Source organism: Anoplopoma fimbria, chromosome 14 (genome assembly GCF_027596085.1).
Source record: "Anoplopoma fimbria isolate UVic2021 breed Golden Eagle Sablefish chromosome 14, Afim_UVic_2022, whole genome shotgun sequence".
Classification (NCBI taxonomy): Eukaryota; Metazoa; Chordata; class Actinopteri; order Perciformes; family Anoplopomatidae; genus Anoplopoma; species Anoplopoma fimbria.
In genome coordinates, this window is record NC_072462.1 from 16,036,640 (window position 1) to 16,062,979 (window position 26,340).

A 26,340-nucleotide genomic window follows, 5' to 3' on the forward strand; every position below is an offset into this window, starting at 1 on the left:
TTGGCAACAATGGACTTTTGGGGCTTAGCAATAAATTCCAATTCAGACTAAGTACTTTGCTTAAACATGTACACTTGGGTAGAAACAAATTTTTGGTTGAATCATAACGCTAAATACTTTAAATGAAAATAATGCTTAGAACAAATGGAATTTGATGGAAATGTCTGACACTTGATGTCTGGTGACACTGATGGCATTTTCATCTCTTTTGCGGATCCTGCTCCTCTTTTTGCTTCAAAGGATTGTGACCTTTGTGTGTTTGGTGGCGAGGTCTGAAGCTGAATGTGATGCAGAAAAAGGTGGATTGCCCAATCTGCGTGAGGAGAGAGCAGCTGCCAGAGGTGGAGGAGGTCAGGTTTGGTATTGTAGAGTGATGCTTTGTGAGATTGATCATCAGTTAGGAGCATCGGCTGGCAGGCTTTGGATGAGAATGCGGTGGTGAAGTGAGAACTGAGCTATGAAGTAAAACTCTCACTTTATCAGTCAAAAGCTTTGAACAGTGACAGAAAGAAAGAGATTGCAGATAGAATGAGGTTTCTCTGCTGGGTGAAAGGTCTCCCTCTGCGTTAAAGAGAACTAAATGATTCCTCGACATTGAATGACTGCTCCTCTGCATTGTGAGGAGCCGGCTTAAGTGGTTTGGGCATCTCATGAAAATGTCTAGCTCTGTTTGGACGTGTTCTCAGGCATGACAAACTGGGAAGACAACCCAGAACAGACCCAGGACACACTTTGGGGATTAAATGTCCCATCTGGCTCAGGGTGAGCTGAGGTTTCCCTCCCAAGAGGAGCTGGAGCAAGTTGTCAGGGAAAAGACCATTTTGCCACCACTTGAAACTGGATAGCTTTTATGGATTTCTTTTCCTTAATCCTAATTAAGTCTTCCTGATCATGAAATAATGACTTTTATATTTCTAAAACTTCACTGACCTTTCTACAACCTCACTGTCTTACAATGTAACTTAGTTTCGTCTTTGGCTGTCCTGGATTGCTTGTACTCTGAAATTGATTTCTTTCTGTCTGGAGATCAGAGCATGCCCCGTACACGCCTCTACAATCCCTTCTCCTTTTTTATATTGACAAACCAAGGGCAAAAAAGTAAAAAGGACACACCTTCATGTCCTTTTATGTGCTATAATTCAAAAGCAAACTGATAGAAGGCTGCGAAATAACTTCCAGATTAATAAGATAAAGATGACAATACAGTCATTGTCATTGCTATTCACACAAAGTCTTTGTTTGTGAAATGTTTTTTTCTTTTTTAGCCACATAGACAGAAGTTCTTTTGTCAGTATCCTTCTCGTGAGGTATACCGTAATTAACTTTCATTCACTTCTCAACACCCACGTCTGGATGTTTTGATTTTAGAACTGGGTCACCTCTAAAGGGATGAAAGTAATTAATAGCTACTTTAAACCTAAACAAAAGCTATCATTTGAGTCTTATTTCCAGACCATTTATATCAATGTATAGCATGCCTTTATGACCATTCATAAATCTGTAATGCAATCATTTCTACTTATTTATTTATATTAATGTGAAATTTAAGCGTCTCTGAAGCTTTATTTGAGAAAACTTCTGAAGTAACCAAGATTGATGCGTCTCTTGTATATAGCATTTATAAGCAGCATACAAACATTTAATTAATGGTTTATGACACAATATAATGTATTTGTATGCAGCTATAACGACATGTTAAGGTGCTTATTAATGTACCGTAAATGTTAAACTATAACTTCTCCTATCAGGATATATTGTATATTATCACAGGAGTTATTATATTGACAAATACATTCATAGTGTGTTATAAATCATTCATCAAATGTTTATGTACTGCGTATGAATGCTAGATAGAAGGACTTGTTGCCAAATATTCTTTCTTTAATGAGCTTCTGTCTGTGAAAGGAAAAGGTTTCATCAGTCTTAAATTATGTGAGCTGTCACATCAAACGATCTCACATTGTTATTGTGAGATATAAAGGCATCATTCTCACATCAGATGTGGTGAAAATATAAATAAAAATATTGTGGTGTGTGGTTCTCAGGATGTGGATAAAATCATTCAGAAGAAATTGGTTTTTCTATTCTTTGCATGAGGAGATGGATCAAAAGCTATCACAAACTCATAAGTAACCAAATTACACCAATGCACAAAACAAAACAAAAATAGGCTTTTGATGTTAATACAAAGGCTTGTCTGCTTTCATTTCTGTCATCAGTGGCTCAGAAAACAGCGGAGGAAGAATATTTCATTTCCATATAACGGCTGATAATTAATCTTCATACACGCCTTCCAAGTAAGCAGAACAAACAACAGGTTCCATCAAAAATGTAGATTTACCTGGTTTGTTCTGAGTGTTTTGTTTGAGCAAAGGCAGCATGCCAATTTTATATGAATCTCATCTCTTCCCCCGATGCGTGTGTGTGTGTGTGTGTGTGTGTGTGTGTGTGTGTGTGTGTGTGTGTGTGTGTGTGTGTGTGTGTGTGTGTGTGTGTGTGTGTGTGTGTGTGTGTGTGTGTGTGTGTGTGTGTGTGTGTGTGTGTCATTGAGAAAAAGTGATGTGTGTAAATGTGAAGAAGGCATGTGTCTGGCGTACGTCTCTTCACTGAAAGGGAAGAGGCAGACAGGTGAAAAAGAGAGATGGAGAAAGAGCGAGACGTGTCGCAGCACCCTCAGGACGTCTCCTCTTTCTGAGCAGCTGTTGTCTGAGAGCTGGAGGCAGCACTGCGGCGCCCTGTCAAATCCTTCTCCCACAGAAGCCCCCGTGCATGCAAAACAGGCTCAGGCTGCCCTCTCTCCTTGGCCATGCTTTTCCGACCCTTTTTGTCTCCCTATATAACCGATACCTTCTTGTTTTCTCACCCTTTCTCTCTCTCTCTGAAGCGGAGACTTTGTTCAAATCCATTTTCAAGCCATCAAACCTAGTACGCTCAGTAATAGTTACAACGCACAACACAAACACAACACGCATGCAAGTGAGACAATTGTATGGGAAAGAACATTTCAAGGGCAGAGACTGATAAGGGAAATAAATTGTATTGTCGTAGTTTTTTTCAGGACAGATTGATTGCGTACTACTAGATGCATACATTCTCCTGCAAATGGGAAAATCTTTGAACATGTTCTGATTTGGTCAACCTCTTTCTCACATAAAGATACTCCTTTACTCTCAGCTGTTGGAGGCCTTACAGATATTCAAAGCATTTTAAGTGTAATTACTTTTAATTGATGGGTTTCTCATATTCTAAGTGGCATAGTTTTAACAAAACAGACCCAATCTACATTTACAATAGGCCACAAATAATACCATCTTTGACCATGTAATCTACTGCTTGGTAGTTTTGCTTGAACACATTAAAAACTGTTGACAGTTGTTTTATTGTGCAAGGCAAGGCTGGATCTACAAACTCCTAAACTTCTGATAAAAAAGCATTGTTTCTTGAATTGATTGTAATTTGCTAAATTTCAAATCTGATCAACCAAGGCTAATCATTCCAAATCCCAATCTTGTCTTGTAGAGGGGCCCTGTTTCAAAATATAAGCCTTATTTAAGTTTTTATTGTGTGTTGCATATTCCTGAAGAAAGTAATGTTTAATCACAGAAAACATGGGGCAAAGAAGTGTTCCAGCACAGCAGTAATGGATGGTTTCTGAGTCTCTGGGTATGACGGTGTGATGAGGAGGTTATATAGTGCAAAGACAAATGTTATGACACAGTTTGCATTTGATCACAGTCACAATTTGGCACAGAGAGCATAAAGAGCTCTCACAAGTTGATGATTATATCTTGAGGCGGAGACTCAAGCCAAGTTTAATCATAACAAGAGTTCTAGTAACCTCCCAATGCTCACATTGTAGCGCTGCTCATTTACTGCGCCTTCATTTATTTAATAAATGATTAGTGTCATAATGGGGCTTTCAGGTTTCCTAATAGACTCTTTATAGGCTTATTCTTAAATATAAAAAGTGACAATTTCTCCACAATCCTCGGGTGCAAACAAAGTAAAACAGGATCATAATTAATTTTTTTCAGGCAGTTCAGTTGTGTTGCTGTTGTCCTTACCGTGCCTGTTGATTCACTATTAGCAGTGACAGCTAATTGCCCATGACTGGAGGATGCAACAGTGACAGACGGTGGAGCTAGACAGCTTTGGAAACAGCTGCAAAGTAGGACAGGTTGGGATCAGCTATTTACAATTTAATAAAGACCCACAAAGTGATGGTGAAAGAGACTTGACGGTTGATAATATGTTGGTAAAGAATACAGAAAATAAGTGTGATTAAACAATGTATTCAACACAATTAATGTAAAGAGAATCCATAGATGCTATTCTCAAGTGACTGAGAGTAAACACAGTTTGAAATAAAGGCACCACACACACACACACACACACACACACACACACACACACACACACACACACACACACACACACACACACACACACACACACACACACACACACACACACCATGTATATATTTTACTGCTGCTCTGATGAAAACAAAACTGACACAAGGGATAACTGACCTTTCTTTCCAGTCAGAAAACTGGGGTTACGTTTCATAATTGACCAAATGCTACCACCATGTGGTGTTCTTTAGTACTGCATAGTTGTAATCAATAATATATTAAGCATGTAACTTGTTTTACTGTTTGTTATGTCAATGTACAGTCCTGTTAGGTGCAAGTTTTAAAATCATAGCCAGGACCGCAGTCCTCAAGCTGTGATCATTAATGATAACTTTAATAGTATTTTGGACATATTTTCACATTACAGTTTTGAGTAAACTAAAAAGATCAGAAATAGAAAAATATCCATTTGGATATTTTTTGATTGAATCTGACAGTTTGCACAAATACTGACATAGCTCTTCATAACTAACTGGATTTTTATTTTATGTTTGTTTGATTTCTGACATTTGAGAAACATTTGGGGCAAAACATGACTCTAGACTCCTGTTGTGTCTGACAATAGAGAAACCTGCTGCTAACGGCTGAGTGGTTTGAAGCGCTCAAACTTGTTGAACGTCAGGCTACACCCCTATAACAAGAGATGTTTTTCCAAAGTGACCTGAAATACAACACTCCTGATGATTTAAACCAACAGCGACAATTTTCTGCACAAGGCTTTAATCTTTTCAAGAGCTGATATTAAAACATGTGTAATGGAAGTAGGAGTGTAATCTGAGCCAGTCAGTTGGAGGAAGATTTGGGGTCTGATAGTATTTGCCGATCCTCAAGTTTAGTTCAGGATTCTTTTGCTTGTCATTCCACTCTTGCGTCACATGCTAGATGACATTCAACTTATTTCTATCATTGAGATTCAAAGTTTAATTCATGACATTGGAAACCACTGTTAACAAAATAGTCCCACCTAAAGGTCCATTTAGTAGCTGTTCTGGAGCTTTCAATACTGTCTCGGAGGCCCACTTTTTAAGCCAACATGGATGAGAAAGTCCTTAAAGTGCTCAGCAAAATATTATATGAACATATAAATATTCTATGGCCTCATATCTATCAAAATTAGGGCTGTCCTTGACCAAAGAAAATCTTATTTAACTTCAGTCATATAATTATTTTGACGAATCAATTAGTTGATTTAACTTTTCTTTTCTCCACTTTTTCTCCACAAAGAATCACACAAAAGCACCACTTTAAACCTTGGCTTTACCTCAGATGTGCTCATTAGTTTCTAGGAAGTAAGTCATTCAGCATGAAAAAAAGCATAATAAATGACTAATCGACTCAAAAAACCCTAGTTGGCTAAAACCAAAATGACAGATACAGCATGTCAGCTAATCAACTTGGCAGCTCCTGAGATAATGCAGCAGGTAAATCCCCTGCTGGGCCTTTTTCCTGATGGTTTCTGTCTCGGAAGTCACTTAAGGTCCTGAAATATTGTATTTTCCAGTAGTTTGACATGTATGATATTTTTTGGAGGAATCCTTGAAATGTCCAAAAATGTAAATAAGCTTTTTTGGGGGGTTTTGTTTTGATTGGACACAGTTCTGCTGCAAAATAATAGTAAAAACATGGTGGTTTTAAATGATTTAAAGAAATAACTTGGGCTAGTGAGATTCAAAATGAGACAAATATAATCACTCAAGTCAATACATCACAACTGATTAAAGTGCCTGTGTCCAGTTTGAATCAATATCTCTCCTCTTTCAGCCACTGGAGCCTGTGTTTTGATATCTGAGACCTCCCAGTGTACCTTCTTCCTACTCTCCATCTTCTCTGGCTGGTTCAGCATAAACAAACACAGCCAGTGTTGGCGGCCTCTGAATTAATAAACGAGGCCGTGTAAATAATTCAAACTGTTGGCAGCCTGTTGTCACTGTATGTGTGTGTCGTCATCCGGACGGTAAGTCGCGGAAGTAGCCTGCAGAGGAAGAGACCTGAGTGTGAGCTCAGTGGGGCTGTCGTAAAAACACTCAGGAGGAGATGGATGAGACACGGTGCTCTGAGATCCGCTTCCGTCTCTGGTCCCGTTAAAAAAAACAAAAAAAAACTGGACTGGTAGAAGATCTTATTTCATCGAGGAATGGGAGCGTTACAGTCCTCACCTGGCCGACCAGAGTACGTTGATCTGGCGGAAAAGACGGGTTGTGAGTACAGTCATCGTTACTCTGTTGCATAGGCGCTAATAAGACATCATCCACACATGTAGGATGTGTGAAAACATTACTGCACCGGAAATATGATTTTTAATTTAGTCTCACTTTATTATTAGGCATTATCCTAAAGGGGAAACCCGACCATTTTGACGTATTGCGTGTTAAATAAAGAGCTGATCATGATTTATCTACAGCGTAGCCTTTAAATACACACGCATCTAAGGACAACCGGTCTGTGTGGTGCAGTAATAGCCTAGTGAATAATTCACATTTTAAGTTAATGGAAGAGAAACTCCACCAAGGGATGCATATTTAATTTATAGATCAGACACTGAATGGAAAGCTTTGACAAAAGATTTCCAGAGAGTTGTTATATGCAACAGGAGCTACTTTGATTAACACGTAGCCTCACATGAAAGAGCGTGGAGGCCTAGCTGCAGGTGACAGACCATAACAAACCACAAAGTTTTACATAGAATATGAATATCCAAATCTGCTGCCCTTTAAAGGCTTCGTTCCTGTGAGAGAATAAAGAGCTGTAACCATCAGATGCTAAACAAACCTACTTATTGAGGTATCAAAATGAGCTTGAGTAGTTTTCTGTCTCACTGATTTTGGAGGTCTTAGGCTATTTATGTGTGCACAAGAAGTAAATTTATGTTTCCTCTTCTCTGCTTTCAGTTTCATTTGAGCAGATTGGAGTCCTCCATAAAAGATTCAAGCAATTGAGCCACAATGAAGAAACTCTGGTGTATGTATTATTTTTCAAATACTGTGTGTATGTAAATGTAAATGTTTCCGTGGCAACGTCAGGTTTCTGTTTTGTTATTATCTGATGTCTTTCTTAAAGCGAATTGGCCTGGCAGCCAACCAAGTTTCTTTAGAAGTGGAAACCCGCCTAACAGGCTTTATATATCTGCACACAATAGCTTGAAACGTGTGGCTGTCATGATGATAATGTTACAGTGTGTGACGCAAAATACCGCACCTTAAAATCCTCTTTACACCCTCAGGAGAGAACACTTCAGCAAAATCCCTGATCTTGAATGCAACCCCATCCGGTCTCAAATCATAGAGGCCTTCTTTGACAGAAGGTACAGTGGTGATGGTTTGAAAGTTGCCTGAACTTGTAATATGGGGCGAGATAAGATTCAAGAATTTGCATCCTGTTCTGCACTGCACTGCATCCGTCCTCTCAGTTGTTCCTTTCTTATATTTCTTCAGAAACTTTCGTCAGAATGGCGAGGGTACTGTTGAGGAGATCGGCTTCAAGGAGTTTCTGTTGGTCATGTCCCATTTCAGACCCCCCTCACTGCACGTAACAGAGGAGCAGCGTGAGAGAGTCAGGAGGGATAAACTGAGATGTAGTGACTTCAAATCACATGATCACATGCTTGATATTATCTGACTACGACACGCAGCTGTTGAACTGAGAGGCTGTTTTTTTTCTCTCTACAGTTTTATTCAACATGCATGACACGGACAACGATGGGACGATAACCCTGGAGGAATACAGACACGTAAGCCTCAGCTCACTTCTGTTGGACAAAACTCATGCACCTTTTTAACTGAACTTTACTCGTCACATAACCAGTAAAGATTACAAAAATCAGCATGAGTCTATCATGTGGGTGTTTACTGTTGAGGTTGTTTTCATCAGCATCATCTAAACTTTTCAAGTGAATTTTGAAGATGCAAATTCTGTATAAAAGGAAGTTATCTATTAACACACACTTAGTGATTGGGCATCGACACTCAAACACTTGAAAGTTGTCTTCCTGCAGCACAATTTGAAGAAAATTAGGGAAAAGGAAAGGTCCATCCCTGACCCTTTTCAGGTCAGGGATTGAGTCTTGAAGCCTGTGTTGTAATATTGTTTTATTCCAACTCATTGTTTACACCTGTCCAGGTGGTGGAGGAGCTGCTATCTCTCAGCGAGGCCCTGGAGAAGGATTCAGCCAAAAGCATAGCCGATGCAGCCATGTTGGAAGTGGCCAGTATCTCAATGGGTCATATGGTATGTGAGCTGTGGTGGAGCTCAAGATAACGTCAAGTGTGATTTATTGTTTTGTCCGTAACTTCACTTTTTTCACCCGCAGGAACCCGATGAGTTCTATGAGGGAATCACATTTGAGCATTTTCTCAAGGTTGGTACACAGAATATACACAATAATATGTTTGCCAAAACTACTTCCTCAGTTAATTACCATTACCATAGTTTGAAAGTGAGTCAGTTTAGATTTTTTTTTGTTTTTGCAAATTCAAGTAAAAACTCAACCTTTCCACTTGACATTATCACAAATATATATTATAAACAATGTAAAACTCTTTTTCTTTTTTTTTTCTTTTTTAGTTGCTGAATGGCTTTGAGATTGAATCAAGAATGAACGTTCGCTTCTTGTACATGGACACAACAACCTTGTGTAAGTGAGGCTGGTACACTAAACTATTCAGTGACTCTGGGAAAACTCTGAAGACGCATGATTATGGTTTCACTATCTGTTGTTTCCAGTTTGTCGCTTGCACTGAATAATATGCCTTACTCATGTTCAAATAACTATGCAAATGAATACATGTATAATGCTGATGTAATAGATGTAGCTTATTTGATCGGAAGCAATAATATAAGATAACCAGTCAAATAACAATCAGCCTTGTACCTAGTACCTAGTACCCTTAGTAGTTTGACTAAGCAATAGTGAAATATCCTTGTCTGCAGTAGCAGGCAGTATAAATCAATGCATGCAAATATTGATAGAACCTTTACAAATTTGAACACCATAAATCAATAACTTTTAATTATCAGGGATATAAAGGTTTATCTTTAAGTATATCTATGGCTGTAATAATAGCAATACAATCATTTGAGATGCCTTTATTCATATTACAAAATAACAACTGGTGCATGCTCTGCACACTACATTTGCACAATTAATAACCGCATTAAACAGATCTGACTTCAGTTCATGATGTGTATTTCTGAAAAAAGGGAAATGGGAGTGCTCTAATGCAAAAAAAAAATGTTTAAAGGCTGTATCACTCCTTAAAGAGGAGTGATAAGATGAATCAGTCAGTCCTGGCTAACAAGTTTCCTGTCAAGCTCATATTACTGTCACAATCCATTAAAAAAAGCTTTTATCAATACCTGTTTATCCTGTTGAATGCATACTAACATTTCATTTTTTCATATTTCCTATGAATTTAATGTGAAAGACTGTCTAGAACGTCCAAAGATACCCACCAGCACTTCTGACGCACTACTTGCTTCTATGTATTCAGTCTTTGGTGAATGCTGCCCTCCACGGGTCAAAACATGTAAAGCATGTTAAATGATAATGAACCTGCACCAGATTCATTTAGGATATAAGTCGTTTCTTTAGTTTTTTTAGTACCTCATTTCATGAAAAAAATGTTTATTGCAGTGCTTTTACACATGGTACATGCTGGGTTATTTTGCAGGTGCACATTAATTGAATGATTAGATTTGTCGCTTTTATAGTCTGTGTGATTGTTTCATTTAGGCTTATACTTTGTAAAGCTGTCCATATTTTGCAATAAAATACGACAAATATGTAATGGTGGTTGAGATTTCAAATTGCCTACTTGTGTTCATCGTCGGACAGGCACATTGAATATCATTCTGCTTTTCAGTTCAGCCATATTATTTTGGTTGTGGAGAGAAATGTAGCTGCATATGTGCCTTAGGATCCATCACATAACAGCAGGTTAATAAGTATTTTCTATGTATAAGAGGCCTTAAAACTATTTTAGCACACCAATTTGTAGAGATCTTCATGGTTACCAGATGATGTATCTTCACAATTTTAATAATCCCCTGACTTTTTCTCCAGCGCCACCATGTGGTTGACAGGTGGATCTGTGGTTTCAGACACTACAACAGGTCATGGGTGTTATTCTACTTCAGGTGAAATTAAAGCGTTTTACAGGGAGGACATGTGACTAGTCTAAGGTGTTTTCCCGAATACTCTGCTGTGGTATACTTCATAGCTTTCTGTGGTGTTGCAAAGCATTGAGTGGTTAGTTCAAAGACTGAGGAATGATCGTTGTCCTGAGGTACCCTCTGTGTTTAAATAGAGCAGAGCCATAACAGGGAACTTGATTCATGACCCAGAGTGAATCCCCCAACTACTTCCATTTTCCTGAGAACTTGTGATCTGAGGAAAGTTCAGTTAAGCATTACTTCATTCCAACTATAATATTTGGCATCCATGTTATATATATATATATATATATATATATATATATATATATATATATACACCTTCCTGTGTATATATAGATGAAAGGTTTGTGTGCAGTGTCTGTTATTCATCTATTTAAAAAAGGGGTTTTCAACTTCTCTTCTGTTCTCTCCCGTCCCACCCTTCACACACTTTTGTCTCCATCTGTATGAGGATGCAAGTGTGCAAACAACACATACAGTTATCTGACCCACACACACCCACACCTTGTGACTGGCCAGACAGCCCGCCAGTTTCATGAAATCTTTCCTATCTGATACTGCCTTGTGTTGAACACATGCGTCATTTTGAGCTGATATCACGCAGTCAGCGTCTCAGCAGGTTCCTGATTTTCTTGTAACCCATCTTGATGGACTTATTCTTAACATGATCCTGCCAGCACAAGTTACACTATTTCCTTTTTTCTTTTTACACCTTTTTTGCACAGAAAATCTTTTTCTTAAGTGTAGAAACAGATATATTGTTACTCAAATTGAGTCTGGCAAATAAGAAGACACATGTAGTGCCTGTTTTTGAGATTGTCCTTTTTCCAGAAATTTCCATGTTGCTGAAATTGTACATTTTTGATGCAACCCCACTACAAAATGAAGACTAAGATCATAAAGAAGTACAGCTGCAAAATATCTTTTAATGATCATAATAATACATCAGTGAAGTAGAACCTTACATAACATATAAGACAACTTAAATATACATAACCTGCATAGAGATACTTTCACACTCTTGATCTTTAACAGCATTCCTCTTATTGGAAACAAGAAAATAAATATTATTGTTAAATTATAAAATTATAATTATTAAATACCATAAATAGGCTTCATTACACTGATGTACCAGCCACCTTCATACTCACTTATCTTTTAAAGTCTTTAATTCTGACTGTCTAAGGCCAGCCTTAGGTCATCTTCAGAGGAGTGTGTATATTTGTATCCTCCTCCTTCAAAATTTGTTCTTCAGAGTCCTCAGCTCTCGAGAAACATTCGACAGCAACTGCTTGTAGGTCTTCAGGACCACACAGCCGTAGATCTTCTGCTGGAATACGTTCTGAGGTGGAGGTAGTGTTGTCGGCCCTCCTGCTGGCTCTGGTACTGGCAGGTTTGGGAAGAGGCTCTGATAGGAATTGTTTATGAGAGTTGCGAGGTTCCTGCTGTTAGCCCTCAAACGGGGGAAGACTATCAGCAGTGGGCTATCGGGTGACTGTAAGTCCGTCTGCTGCTCGTACACCCGTTTTAAATGCGGGAAGAAGTCTTGGAGATGTGTGTAGACGCTCAGTAGCTTCTCTGAGGGCTCCAGGCCGGAGATGTTGGGGTCGGGGACATCATTAACTGGCCCCTTGCAGAAGAAGTCTGGTAGTTCTCCTTGAGAGGCTTTCTGCAAAACAAAAGATCAGATATTATTTAAGCCACAAGTCTTCAAGAGGACCATGAATAGCAGGCATATTATGTCTTAAAAGAAGGTTAAAGGGCTGAGCACTGAACAAGCAAATGAGGATTAAACACAGCACTTTTAAGTCTGTACTCACATATGTTTTGATTAGGTCGGCAGAGTCCTTCTGTACGAGTCTGGATAGCGCCAAAGCCTGCTGCAGTGAATCCCCACCACGCTGGTTTCTGCTTGCTTCCACAGTTCTTGTTGAATGAACCGCCATAACCAGCAGGAAAGAGAGTAAAGCTGCAGAGAGAGGAACTGGTCAGTTAAGGTTATCCAACATCCCAGTGTTGAGGGGAACCTTGTTTTCAAAACCACAAGAGTAGGACAGGACTGATTACAATAGATTTTTCACTTTGCAAATATTCAGCAAGAATAAAAGGACATTTTACAGAATGATAACCTGTAGATTAAGTATGTTGAGAGGCCAAGAAACATTGACAGTCTCTTTAAATATTGGCCAATTTAAAAACATATTCACTCCATAAAAAAACTAGTCTTTGCTCAAAAACTGGGAAGCAGTGAAGTTGAATCTCACATGTCAGTCAGTTTCACAACAGCTTTTAGGCTCTGGAAATAACCACAGTAGTGTGCACAATGCTAAAATGCTCTTTTTTTATTATTCTAATAGAAAAGTAGATGTAATGAAACTTACTTGTAGCTGGTTCCATAAACTTTTGAAAACGCATGCTCTTTACATGACCATTCATTCTCCTCTCAGAATCACAGGCGAATTGCACAGACTCCTCATAATCACACTCCTTTAAAACTTTTTTTTTTTAAAAGACAGAAACCACACATTTGTCATAGGAGGAAATGACGTGCACTTTGTGAGGCAACCAAATTTCCCAGTATGTCTTTTTTTTTCAGATGTGCATTTTTTTTTCTTCTCTTTCTTCTATATCAGAAAAGGGGGTAACGTCCCTACATGTCTGGTCACAGAGCAGGCATGTAGGGACGTTATCTAATTATTGCTATTATTAGTGACCATGCAGTGTAGCAAAGAGTATTTTTAATGGCACTTCCTTTTTTTATTTCAGCATGGAAAAATATACTAAAATGTGATATATTTAAATCCCTTGAAAACATGAATCTGCTGAATTTATAGAACCATGTCAGGCATTCATAAAAATGATTAAAGGACTGAGGTCAGCCTACCCTTTGACACAGTTTATAGAAAATAATCCCTATAAAGTAGTTTCAGATAAACTTTTCTTATTAACTTTTTCTGCCACCTTCTCTTCATTTTGATGCATAATTGTGTCATCATAACAATTACTAACTGCTCCTCATAAAAATGCGTGTCTTTTTGCAGCAATATCTTCGTGTGGCCATGTAAGCAGGAAGCTGGCAACGCCACAGGAAGTGCATTTCTCAATCAGAAACTTTTACAAGTGCGTAAAAGGAAGGGTCAGTGTAGCTAAAGTAGGCAAGATGTTAGTGTCATCCCATCATTACATTACATTACATTACAGTCATTTAGCAGAGTTCAAGTTTCTTAGGAGCTGGCTTGCATTATCAGAAGATGATATCATCATGACATATGATGGTGTTGCATCCTCTGTGGTTTGTCTCAGCTGAATTTGAGGAGGGACCAAGAAGATTATGGAAAATATAAATATAACTCAAACTGGGTTTTTCATGTCTTGTCTAATCTTATCTTTGCCACCACCACGTACGTCCAGAAATGATGATAACTTCTGCTTGGAGACACCCTATGATGTGTTTAGCCTGCTGTCTGCATCACAGGGTTAACTAGAGGTCAGCCCACAGGACAACCCACAAACGGCTCACTAAGAGATGACCTGATTTTAACGTTTTTCTGATCGGAATATCATGTTTGTTTCAGACATGCACACTAAATGCTACAGTTCTGTCAAACCACTGACTACTTGAGAAAAGACTGGGGGAACTCGACGTACCACAACAACAGTCAGCACTGCAGCAGGTAAAGGCTAACCACTCTACTGCCATCCTCGGGGCTTTCCATCTGCCCCAGGGAATAGTAGAGGAGTTGTGGTGAGGCGGGCAACAGCTGCAGATGGTACCGCAGAGGTCGACAATTCAAGGAAACTACAGTCGGATTCCTGCCAGCATTTACATTACAGGCATGCCCAAAAAAGCCCCCAATCAACACCCTAAATCAAGTAAGTTTACCCTGAAATGTAAGGGAACCTAGAAAACGCGGGGCGCTCTGCAGTGTAACTTCCCTTTCACCTCCTGTTCCCATTTCAAGGTTCTGGTTTCACAAGTTATCTTTGACATGCACGTGTGTTTGTAGATTTACAGTAAATTACAACAAACAGCGCCGTCACAGCCGTCACAGCCATAACATCACGCCAAAGTAAAGCGAAAATGAGAAGTCGGAAATAAGCGAGCTTTAGAAGGAAATTCAACCACAAACAATGAGAAATGCACTGTCAAAAGTTGCAGGATGTTGATTGAGACCCTTTTTTTTTCAACAGAATCTCTTTTATTTTGTCTTTGAACTGCACAGGAAATGGTGAATAAGGTTGTTTAGGAAAGTCCCCTTATATTCTAACTAAATACATCTTTCTAACTTAAAATTCCCACAAATTGTAAGGTTCATAACCGTTCTGAAGCTCTCAGGCAAACCTTATTCAAGCACCCCAAAAGCACTTTTTAATGGAACCATTTGTCTGCAAGGCTTCAGTTATATATGTGACCAGACAAAAGGCCTTACTGCATATGAGAAACTTTTTCATCAAATTTCAGAAAGTTTGTGAAAATGTAAAAAGCTGAAAAATCAGGAGGAGCCATTCAACTTCAGAACACACTCTGGTCAAACAAATTTTAGGTTTCTTCGTGTAAAACAAGAGCATTTAAGTTCTATTGCCATCTGAAATAGAATGTCAATATATTCCTCGATTTTAAAATACTTTGTTAATTCAAGGGGCGTCTTCCACCTTTCAGCCCTGTGAGGAACACGACCAAACATTAATACACGTTGTGGCTGTGGATAAAAAGAAAAGAAAAACAGGGAGGGAATATCTGCCAAAAATAACGGGGTTGCATTCAAGACCACCACATTAAACAGTGTTTCAAAAACTGACCTGTGATAAAATAGTATTTATTTTTTCATACATATACTTCATTTTTAGAGGGTTTCACTGCATGGGGTACTCTAAATATGTCATGAGTGTTTGAAAAACTTAGTAGTGTTTTGACTCAGAGGGGGGTTTCGAAATGCTTCACGTTAACATTTTGTAAAAATCAATTGTCTCTCCAAGACACAAAAAACTACAAGGCTAAAGGTGGTATTAGAAATTAAGCACCAAACAATTATCTTTCCATTCAGGATTAATGGAAACATTGTGCAACCTGTTCAATGACCATAATGAACATGGCAAAAAAATATGTAAATCTGATCATTAGACACTAATTACTCAAATGCAATCTGGACTCACATGTTGTGTCTGCTTTTGTAGAACCAATGATCCCTAAAGATCGTGGTACTGATATTATAAGAAGTCTGTGGTTCCATCCACCAGCATTTATACAATCTGAGAGTCTAGTGATTTGACATAGCATATATTGAGCTATTGTCTGACCATACCGCTATATCATAAAACAAAAAATGAAGCAAAATCTGTATTGTTAAGCTCTGTTATCAGTAATAGACCAGTGTCTCTGTATGTTCTAGCTATATTCTCATGTACAAATATTCATATCAAAAGTTATACAGCACAATTCTCACCATTTTCCTTTACAAGAACTTTGATTAGTGAACATTAAATGATTCACAAGTTTGGATGAAACCAAAACAAAATGGTGCCGGCCTCTGTAAATAAAATATAGATATAACAAACACGGAACTAAAATCATCAGGCACAACTTAAATAAAGGCATTTGTGAAATTATCATATCAAATATGGCGCTTATGTCCAGTATCCATAGGCTTAAAACAAAAAAACAAAAAAAATGCTTTTATTTACAAACGGCTAAAATCTCTGACAGATTCATGCTTTACTTCACAACCTGAATTTGTCCTTAAAGTGCATGCAATAATAAGCAGTTTTACCAAGTGGGATCTTGAATTGTGATAAGGTAAACAGATTGATCAAGCGAATGCCAATTGACCCTAAATATCAAATAAAAGAAAAGGTAAGAACTGTTGCCTAGAAAAAGTGAGGGACCACAGTATACTGTATGCATAAGCACAATATGGAAGTATGACCAAAAAAAATAAATAAAATGAATAAACTCTGACTTTTCCAGTGACCCCATACAGTAATATTCACATTCAGAGCATAAAATAAAATAGAACAAAATAAAATTAAAATAAAACCAATAAAAAAAGACAAAGCAGCTTAACACCGCGGGGGAGTCCGCAGCTCACATTCCACAATGTCCCTCCATGTAACACACACATTAAGCATCATACGAACATGATGGGTTTCTACTTAAACATATCAAAGTGCCAATTTTACTAAAATTTCCTGATTTATTCAATTCATACCAAAAGGAGGAAATGGCATGGAGGAAAGAGTCTGTTATTTTTCAACACACAAGTTTTGAGTTACACTGACTACGTTTGATTTTTATTGACATGTTGTTGTAGATTCTTTTGTTTGTCTTTCCCCCCCTTTCAGAAAAGAAGTTCTCATTGCACGTAACACCTCGATTCAAAGATGCAATATCTAAGAGAGAAGAAAAGCAATAGAGAAAGTTATCCAGATATTGTCACCAGTGGACGTGACAAACTGTCAAGTGGACGCGAAAAAAGGTCATGGATATGTTGTCCTCTAAAGATAAATCCACTTTCATCTGTTGTCTTCTTTGGGGAAGTCCAGAGATTCCAGGCTTCCAAAGCCGAGGCTTCTACTTTCTGTGTCAAAAGTGTTAATTTCTCTGTCCTGACGCTCCAACAAGTGCTTGATCCTTTCAGTGCGTTCCTTCTGAAGTGCAGCCAGTTCCTCTTCAATCTGTAATCAAAAAACATGATGGTAGTTATTTCCTTATATGGACTCTAACTTTAACCTCATGTTTTGCCCAACTAGAGATGTGGCTTTGGTGTCAGTAACTCCAACTCTTTCACAGTAAGACGTCATAGTTATTAGCCATATTGACAATGAACTTAGTGTAGATATTGATGTTTCATAAAGCATTAATCTTACAGTCAGTGGTGGTTTTCCTTTAGGGCCACCTTAAAGCTGAAACTACCAGTTAAAGTGTCAATCAGCATGCACTTTTCTGCAACTGTTACTAGCGATCATTATGGTTGTTTTTAAAACAAGCTCCAGTATGTGATAGTATACTGAAAATCGATTGGAGGGGCTTTTGGGGCCGTTTGTCAAGCAAAACAAGTAATTTGTAAAAGTTTCTTTACAATTTTCAAGACATTTTATAGTCTAATTAATTAATCAGGAAAATAAGCACAATAAGTCACATTGATTGATAATAAATTGAATCAATCATTGCAGTCCCTTCATAATAAAACTTCCACTTGTAGTAAAGAAAAATCCAATAACATACTGCCATACTGAATACTGTACTGTACCGTATACTTTCCGATGCTCCCTAGTGGATGAACCTTTTTCATTTTGTACACACTTTGCTCTTTGATCACTCTTGGACCAAATTTCTTTCTCAGGTTTAATGTTTACCTTGTTCAACATCTAAATTGATCTTAACATGCTAATATTTGCTAATTAGCCCTAAACCCAATGTTCAGTTGAGGCCCAAGTTAAAGTTAAGTTACAGTTTCAGAAGTTTGACCTGATGATGACCTCCTTATCCTGAGGGAGACATGTTTATATTGTGTACCGAATTTCATGACAATCAATCAAATAGTTTATTAATTTTTCAGTCTTGACCAAAGTGGTGGACCAACTGATCAACATTGCCATCTCAAGGCGCATATCACCAGCATGGCTAAGAACATTTGAACAAAAAACTTGATTTTGCTATCTTATAGCAGCAATAGGGTCTGTGGGACCCCATAACAATGACGAAGTAAAGCCAATGTAAACAAAACAGATAACTCAAATTTGAATAATAAAGCCCTGCAACCTTTTAAATGACCCTGTGTTTTTTCCTCGAGCACCACTCCATGTGTAAAGTTTTTACAACAAATAATTTACAACAAACAATTTACTTTTTTAGCCCAGTTTTCTGCTGCATTACAGCCCTTTTTAGTAACTCGACTATTGACCTGAGGAAGGCTGCAGAGCTTTAGAGTCCCCAGCCGCCTCTATTCACCTGCCAGCGATGAGCTTCACCAGCAGTACAAAGTGACATCTCAACCCGAACTGTGCCATCCCAACCAACCATAAAGAGTTAGAGGAACCCTCAACTTCCTTCCAAACTGTAAACTTGCATATCCAGGTAACCAAACTCAACATCTTCCCCTCAACACAATAGTGGTTGTGGTCACTATCAGTGCACTGATTTGTACAAAAACCCCAACAAAGCTGCTGTCAACAGGTGTCTCTCTGGACATTTATCTATCTGGGGGTCGTTTCTTCACACATAATGTCGTCATAATGTCGTCAAAACCGAGCTACTGTTCCTCCCGGGGAAGGGTTGCCCGCACCGAGACCTGTCCATCACCATTGATGATACCGTGGTGACGCCAACTCGGACTGCGAGGAATCTGGGTGTGACCCTGGACGACCAACTGTCGCTCTCAGCAAACATTGCATCGGTCACACGCTCCTGCAGATTCCTCCTCTACAACATCAGGAGGATTCGCCCCTTCCTCACCGAGGAGACGGCACAGGTGCTCATCCAGGCTCTGGTCATCTCCCGCCTGGACTACTGCAACTCACTACTTGCCGGAGCCCCGGCGTCGGCCATCAGACCTCTGGAGCTTGTCCAGAAAGCTGCAGCTCGTCTGGTGTTCAATCGCCCCAAGTTCTCCCACACAACTTCCCTTCTCCGTTCTCTACACTGGCTCCCTGTAAGAGCTCGCATCCAGTTTAAGACTCTGGTGCTAGCCTACAGGGCAGTGAAAGGAACAGCTCCTTCCTATCTCCAGGCCATAGTCAAGCCCTACACCCCCGCCCGATCACTTCGCTCTGCTCGCCCCGTCGCTCAGAGGTCCCTGCGGCCGATCCACCCGGTCACAGCTTTTTTCTGTCCTGGCCCCACAGTGGTGGAATGAACTCCCCACTGACGTCAGGACAGCAGAGTCGCTGCCCATCTTTCGGCGCAGGCTGAAAAGAAGTACTACCCTGAGCCTTCCACTTAGCACTTATTGTATTCGTATTAGTTTGTTGCACTTATTGTATTCGTATTAGTTTGTTTCTGCACTATACTTTTGCTCTGGTTTATGCTCTTAGATGCTTGTTTAAGAAAGGAGATGCACTTATGACTTCTGGTGACTAGTAGTTCTCTTGAAGTCCCATGTTGAATACACTTATTGTAAGTCGCTTTGGATAAAAGCGTCTGCTAAATGACTGTAATGTAAATGTAAAATGTAATGTCATGCTGCATTATTTCAAAGTATTTTAGAACGGCTTCGATCTTAAACCTACCTTCTGTTCAAGGTGCGCTCTGCGTATGGAGACCTTCTGCTCAAGTTTCTGCTGCTCTCGCTCGTGTTGGGTCTCCATCTGTGACTTGGTTTTTCTCTGGTAGGCGTCCAGGAGCTCCATCTCCTGCTTCAGCTGCTGCTTCAGGGCTTGGCACTCTGTTTCCTGCTCTGCGTCCAATCGCATCTAGAGACCCAGCGAGACAGAGGTAGTTACAAACACATTAAACAACAAGCATAGGTTGGGCCTCGTTTATCAAACTACAGGCCAACAATGTGAGGGCTCTAAAAATGTAAAATGTTCATGGTGAGGTTGTAAATAGTCAATGCACATAATTGCGACCATTACCATACGTCTAAAGTGAAGAGCAAATGTCTTGTACACATAAATATAAAACATACAACTGATGAACGAGGCCCACTTCTGCTATTCATGACAAGATGCTTCAGGATCCTCGTACCGCTTGTGAAGCCATCATCTCGTTGATGCTCTGCTCATACTGCTCAGCCAGAATGGCCAACTTGCGTGTCTGCTCCTCTTTTAGGCTCTTCAGGATAATCTTGTGGTCGCCTTTGGGAGATACCTCTAGCTGATGGTTCCTAAGAGCTTTGTACTGCTTGTTCTGCACCTTGCAGGTATCCTGGAACTGTTTCTTGATCTGCATCTCCAGCATCTACAGAGGGTTGAAAGAGAAAGACAAATTAAAGGCACCCAATCACAGGTAATTGCTGTTACTGGTTCATTTTGACTTTAACATTGATGCAAAATAATTCCACTTGAAAATAGAAAATAAAAAGCTAACAGTTGGCTATATGGCTCTCTTGCAATAAGTCTCTTAAATTGACTGACAACCAAACAACTTGCATGCATTTAATTTAACCTACTGATGTCGTCATGTTAATAATTTTTAAATGGATTAAGTGGTATAAAAAATGTACTCATGAATGGATATATTCATTTCTTGCAATGACATTGATCAGAAAAAGTGAGCTTTCCCTTCTCAACACTGTAGCTAAAAAAAAAAAAAAAAGGGTTAATAGACTAAGGGAGGAGAAAGGATTTTAATTTGTGAAAGATCTGTTTTTGGAAGAAGCAGTTGTCATGGCAACATTCTAATGTATTTTATACATATTTCTATACAAGGTCCATTTTAGGCAAATCGAATGTCAGAAGTGCAGAATAGTAGAGGGGACAGATGTACAGTAGTTGCAGAGCTTTCATACCAAACCCATGATGCAATCTTCATGTCGAAACATGTCTCGTCCCTTTTTATAAACAAACTTTGAAACCTCTTGAAGTTTTCTGGATATCAACTCACTAAATAACCGTATAGTTGGAAAGAGTAAGTCCCAGGTACCTTGAGGTTTCTGGGCTGCTGCCGCTGCTCCAGAGTGTGTTTCCTGTGTAGTTCTCTCTGCCGCCGGCCGTTGTACTCCTCCTGGTTCTCCAGCTCGGTCTGGTGCTGCAGCCGCATGAGTTCAATACGCAGCTTCTGCAGCATCTGCAGCTGCCGGCGCTCCATGTCCTGGGTGGACTCGTCCTGCCGGATCATCAAGGCATGTTCCATCTCCTTCTGGGTCCTCTTCTTGTTCAGCTCCTGGGACAACAAGTTTGACGTAAAGTCGTTTTTAATGACACCATTCACAAATTCAGCTTAGGTCTTCTTCTTTTTGCTGATATTTAATTTCATAGATGTAGTGTCTTCTTTGATACACTTGTGTAAATTATGACAACTTAAAATAAGTAACGATTACAAAGTTTCCCAAATAAATTGTTTATCCAAGGTGGTAAGTCACTAAGACTGAAACTCATCTTTTGATCAATTCAATTAGGAAATGATGGAATTAACAATAGTCACACTATCAGTTTTGCGTGTAATTTGGTGCCTATGCTCCATTTACCTGTAGGTTCATGTTATATTTCATAAAAGCATATTCATTTTTATGATATTAGTGATTGTGTCCCATGTTTGCTGTAAAACACAGTGTTAAAATGCAGAATTCTGCATTATTGTTGTCAGTGGACAGTTTGAGGCGTAAAATGTTTTGTAGGGTGGGAATGAGCCATATTGTTCTGCATAATGTGGGTTGCTCTGAAGGCCACTATGCTCACTGCCTTGTTAAGACCCTTGCACACTGTGGAAGGTTCCCAATGTGAAGATTTTTCATTTCATAAAAATGTAAATTGAATACCACTTGAGTTTTGGCAAAAGTTTGAAGAAATCCCCTAGGGTGCATAAGTAATCAAACAATAAGCAACAAATTATTTATAACGAAAACAATGTAGCCTTATCCCAGGCATTTTAATCAATGAAACCTCATTCATAAAGAAACATTTTATTCTGTGGATCTGGTATTGATAAAGCCATCACCGACAGCAATTGATTCACAATATATGAAAACACCAATAGTGGTATTCAAAACGGTTCTATATCGAATGAGACTGTCTGCACAGTCTGATTACACATTCTGTTTTGTGACGTCAGTAAATCACATTACCTCTCTCAGTTGCTCCTGTTCAAACTCGTGCTTTCTGACCAGACTCCGGCGTTTAAGGGCCCTGCAGCTCCGGTCGTAGACCAGCCTCTGCTGGGCCAACAGATGAGCTTCCTCCTCCGCCTGGGAGCGCTGTATTGTTTCTTTGTGCCTGGACAGACGCTCCTGCTTCTCCTCCTTGGGTGTACAAGGGTCTTCACTCATCTCCTGTAACACAGACACAGGAAAATGTGTTATATATTGAAAAGATATAATGTACGGGATAATTAACTTCACATTGTATTTGTTTGTGATATTTACTTCTTTGATCTTGTCTTTGCAAAGCCTGTACTCCTTTTTCTGATTCTCTAAGAAAGAAGTCAGCTCTTTCTTTTGCTGAGCAACAATCTGTTGCTGGATCCTCCTCTCTTCAGATGCAACTGACTTTATCTGTGAACAGACATCAACAGTCAATTAACACCCCTAATTGATCTCTTCACTGTCACAAATGCCTCTTCAGACACAAGTTTGGTATGAAGTGAATCAAATCACTCATCATTCGTTACTGCTTGATGTTAAGGCTTTACCTCTTTGTCTGTTTGAGCAGAGTGGCGTTTGGCCAGTCTTTCCAGCTCAATGTAAGTGTTGTTCGCATGTGTCTCTAATTCCTTCTGCAACCGGAGCCTATGCTCATCCATCTCGGCCTTTAGCCTGTTCTCCAGGGCGATCAGCTGCTTCTGGTGCTGCCGCCGCATGCGCTTATACCCAGACATCTGCTCCCGCAGCTCAAAGTCCTGCTCATGCTCCTGGATCTACCTGATGACCTAGACAGAGGAAGACAGGAAGCAGGAAGTTGAAGAAACGGAGCGGGCAGAGAGAAGCAACTGCCATGGTGAAATCAGGCGGAATAAAGGAAGAAAGACAGCTGGTAAGTCAGAGGATATGGCCTTACAAACAGACCACATACAGTATAGTGCAAACGACAATTCTGGAAACTGTTTACTTTCCAGTTTGCAGAGTTACTACACATCCACAATAACCCAAGAACTTAACAAGGGTTGATACAGACATCTAACCATCCTTAAGGGGTTGACAGTATCAATGTCTTTAAGCATCACTGTCTCACAAGAGGGGAAGATTATCAATATGCAGAGGCTCTGCTGTTTAATCCCATTCATGCTCTTGATTAGAGTGAACTCTTAATACTAGAAAGCAACATGAATGGATCCATTAATCATCAAATCTCCAAACGTAACATTTACAATCTATAACACCACTGTTAGGCAATTTGTAAAATTACCATTTAAGACATGCATGAGAGAATATGTGGAGATGCGACAATCTGACAAAAACTAAATCTCACTTGTGACAGGCATTATTAAGGGGGCAGAGATTTTATACGGGATACATATAAACGTAATGCACACACACACACACACACACACACACACACACACACACACACACACACACACATAAAAAAAAGCAGCGGCAGAGAGAGAGGGAAGCTGAGGATGGGGAAAAAAATGACATCCATTAACAGGATCCGGTTGCCATGACTACAGATGTACAGCTGAGAACACAGACACCCCTCCCTCCCCTCCTCACCCCCCAGCCGCCAGCACGCATACACGCACACATACACCAAGACACACACACACACACACACACACACACACACAGAGCACCAGCAGGGTTTTGTTTTTTTTTCATGCAAAGGAGAGAGAGAGAGAGAGAGAGAGAGAGAGAGAGAGAGAGAGAGAGAGAGAGAGAGAGAGAGAGAGAGAGAGAGGGGGGGGGAGCTGCTGCGTACCAAAAGATGCTGATTTGATGGTGGCAATGTGTTCACAGATCTTGCAGTCGAGAGACCGGCTCTTGTGAGAAGTAGGCCGCAGCTCTGGCCTGGTGTCCCTGTGCACAGCCTCATCCCTCACGCAAGCATGGTCCTGCAGGGGGGGAGGAAAAGGAGGAGATAGTGGGGCTGGGTGCTTCCCAGGCCCTCCGCACTCGCTGTTTCTGCTAGAGCTGCTATTATTGCCGAATCTCCCTGAATGCAGCACACATCCAGCTTTAAATGCATCCTTCCCCTGCTCGCTCCCCCGCTACTGTCTGCAAGTTCTTCCTGCGAGAGAAAAGGGCATTGCTAAACAATTGCAGGCACCACCGAGAAGGCAGCTACTGGATGTAGTCGGTTTTTTTTTTTGTTTTTTTTGTTTTTTTTCTGGCGTCCCCCTCTCCTCAAAGAGGAGGAAACCAAATGGCTCCGGTGGATAAGGTTGAATTATGCAATGCCTACCATTGATACTCGGAGAAAGATAGCACAGGGATGTCTTTCACTGCCACTCTTCTTTTCCGTTTCAAAATGCAAGAAATGTTTGGGAGGAATAATACTTTCCCTGTGTTCCAATGATCGCATGGGGTACCATGTTTAAAAAGATTTGAATCAGATAAGGCACATCCAAACATGGTTTTCCCTCGAATATGTCGCTTGATGATCCGTTTGTATTCCACTCGAATTTCTGTCCTACATTTACAGCGCACTTGGTCATGGTAGGTGGTTCTGGTGCCTTCTATTCATCTCTTTCCTCTGTCCCTCTTCTACACTCCCCCTTCCTTTAAAGAGACACCGCAATACTACAGCCAACAAGACTAAAGTTATTTCACAGCAGGCTCTAGCACAAGATTTTATTTTGTTGCAATAAAAAACAATATGATAAGATAAATGTACACTTATATAGATAGCTCAAATGTTTTATTGTTCTTATAGTACATTTTCACAAAATCCACTCCTTTTTGAAATACTTTAAGATTTAAAGATAGATAAGTTGTATACTCTCCTGAGAAGGGCTCATTGCATGGGTGGAATATGCTCATTGCGAGCCTCCTTAATGATACATTATTTTTTATATTTTTGAGGAAACATTTTTTTTAACGCTCCTTTTCTTTTTTCATAAGTGAGACCCACATTTTTCTTTATGTACTATGAACGTTACTTGTATTTTTGGTGAACTAATGAAGCAAAGAGACTAATATTTGTGTACTTGTCACTCGTAATATTCTTGTAGTAACTACATGTGGCCACTGGAGGGCGACATGGACAAACATTTTGATGATGTGTCTCTCTCCATGGTGCTGAATGTACCTGGTGTCGTCATCACTTCTGCCACTACTAGCACTACTTCCTCTATGACTGCAACCACAAAGTACACCGTAGCAAACATGCAGTACTCCCAGTAACCACCTGGAATTACAATGGGAATACACCTCATATGCCAACCTCCTAGAAACCGCCTGGAACACCTTAGCAACCACTTAACAACCACCTAGTACAACCCCAGCGACCCTCAGAACACCTTAGCAGAAATGCCCTGACAACTACTTAGCAACCACCTAGTGACAAGGTTGGGGTTAGGGTTTACTGTACTAACTTATCCAAACACACTGAACAGATCTAGCAACACTCTAGAAGCCACAGCTAGACACCACCTATAGAATAGCAAGACCTCGAATTCAAGATGTCTAAAGCTCCTCTTTATCTAAACTGACACACTATCAATTTAGGTACATTTCCCACTGTGGGGGCCAGGAATCAAAGAAGGAAAAAAAAACTTGTGATTTGCAAAAAAACCTTTTCCCCAAATTAATCTCAAGTGATGGTTTTCCCACCACTCTGCTTTAATCTTGATCAAGAACAAATTAAAGCAGGGACATTTCACCTCTGAGTCCGATGTAATATGAAAATGAGCACAGTAAACCTCAACAAATCACTGAAAATCTTATTTGACTACATCACTTAAAGAGTCTGTGCATTTTCTCTACAGTGTCAGTTTGAATTTGCATTTATTTTTGGTCAAATTAAATGAGTAAGACAAATGTCCACCTCTCTACTTATAGATTTACAACTAACCTCCATCTCATATTAGTTTCCTTTCCTTTTCTAAATACACAAAGAAGCAAGAGGAATACCACTCTCCTGTTTTCCAGGGGCACCTTATTTGCCATCCTTTACTGTATATTAAAAGTAAATTGAACCAAAGTTTGTTGCTTCATCAAATTGC

The 26,340-nt window shown here is 39.6% G+C and overlaps 3 protein-coding genes across 3 annotated transcripts; 1 reads left to right on the top strand and 2 right to left on the bottom strand.

Annotated features, from left to right (window-relative positions):
* The first annotated feature begins 6,408 nt into the window (after positions 1-6,408).
* tescb (tescalcin b) lies at positions 6,409-10,180 on the top strand. The gene is made up of 8 exons (XM_054612700.1): positions 6,409-6,613; positions 7,304-7,373; positions 7,636-7,716; positions 7,847-7,986; positions 8,081-8,142; positions 8,532-8,639; positions 8,722-8,769; positions 8,976-10,180. The coding sequence occupies exons 1-8, from the start codon at positions 6,550-6,552 to the stop codon at positions 9,051-9,053; spliced, it is 651 nt and encodes a 216-aa protein (XP_054468675.1). The 5' UTR covers positions 6,409-6,549; the 3' UTR covers positions 9,054-10,180.
* A 1,333-nt stretch (positions 10,181-11,513) lies between these two features.
* m17 (IL-6 subfamily cytokine M17) lies at positions 11,514-13,045 on the bottom strand. Its single transcript, XM_054613078.1, has 3 exons — positions 12,968-13,045; positions 12,407-12,555; positions 11,514-12,255 (listed from the first exon to the last, which is right to left on the bottom strand). The coding sequence occupies exons 1-3, from the start codon at positions 13,020-13,022 to the stop codon at positions 11,824-11,826; spliced, it is 636 nt and encodes a 211-aa protein (XP_054469053.1). The 5' UTR covers positions 13,023-13,045; the 3' UTR covers positions 11,514-11,823.
* Positions 13,046-17,096: 4,051 nt separating this feature from the next.
* Positions 17,097-23,070, bottom strand: taok3b (TAO kinase 3b). The gene is made up of 7 exons (XM_054612368.1): positions 22,870-23,070; positions 22,604-22,732; positions 22,307-22,510; positions 21,166-21,405; positions 20,269-20,481; positions 19,812-19,994; positions 17,097-17,258 (listed from the first exon to the last, which is right to left on the bottom strand). Exons 1-7 carry the CDS (start codon positions 23,053-23,055, stop codon positions 17,097-17,099), a joined length of 1,317 nt encoding a protein of 438 aa, XP_054468343.1. The 5' UTR covers positions 23,056-23,070.
* Positions 23,071-26,340: the final 3,270 nt, after the last annotated feature.

What these genes read in the sequence shown, in the direction of transcription:
- taok3b (XM_054612368.1), bottom strand. Translation starts at nt 23,055, where the DNA reads ATGTCTGGGTATAAGCGCATGCGGCGGCAGCACCAGAAGCAGCTGATC. An exon ending in CTGCTCAAACAGACAAAGAG is followed by an intron (nt 22,733 to 22,869) that starts GTAAAGCCTTAA and finishes GTCTGTTCACAG; the next exon opens with ATAAAGTCAGTTGCATCTGA. An exon ending in GAGCGCACCTTGAACAGAAG is followed by an intron (nt 17,259 to 19,811) that starts GTAGGTTTAAGA and finishes TTTTGATTACAG; the next exon opens with ATTGAAGAGGAACTGGCTGC.
- m17 (XM_054613078.1), bottom strand. Translation starts at nt 13,022, where the DNA reads ATGAATGGTCATGTAAAGAGCATGCGTTTTCAAAAGTTTATGGAACCA. An exon ending in GTTTATGGAACCAGCTACAA is followed by an intron (nt 12,556 to 12,967) that starts GTAAGTTTCATT and finishes CTCTCTCTGCAG; the next exon opens with CTTTACTCTCTTTCCTGCTG. An exon ending in CCGACCTAATCAAAACATAT is followed by an intron (nt 12,256 to 12,406) that starts GTGAGTACAGAC and finishes TTTGTTTTGCAG; the next exon opens with AAAGCCTCTCAAGGAGAACT.
- tescb (XM_054612700.1), top strand. Translation starts at nt 6,550, where the DNA reads ATGGGAGCGTTACAGTCCTCACCTGGCCGACCAGAGTACGTTGATCTG. An exon ending in TCTGGCGGAAAAGACGGGTT is followed by an intron (nt 6,614 to 7,303) that starts GTGAGTACAGTC and finishes CTCTGCTTTCAG; the next exon opens with TTTCATTTGAGCAGATTGGA. An exon ending in CACAATGAAGAAACTCTGGT is followed by an intron (nt 7,374 to 7,635) that starts GTATGTATTATT and finishes TTACACCCTCAG; the next exon opens with GAGAGAACACTTCAGCAAAA.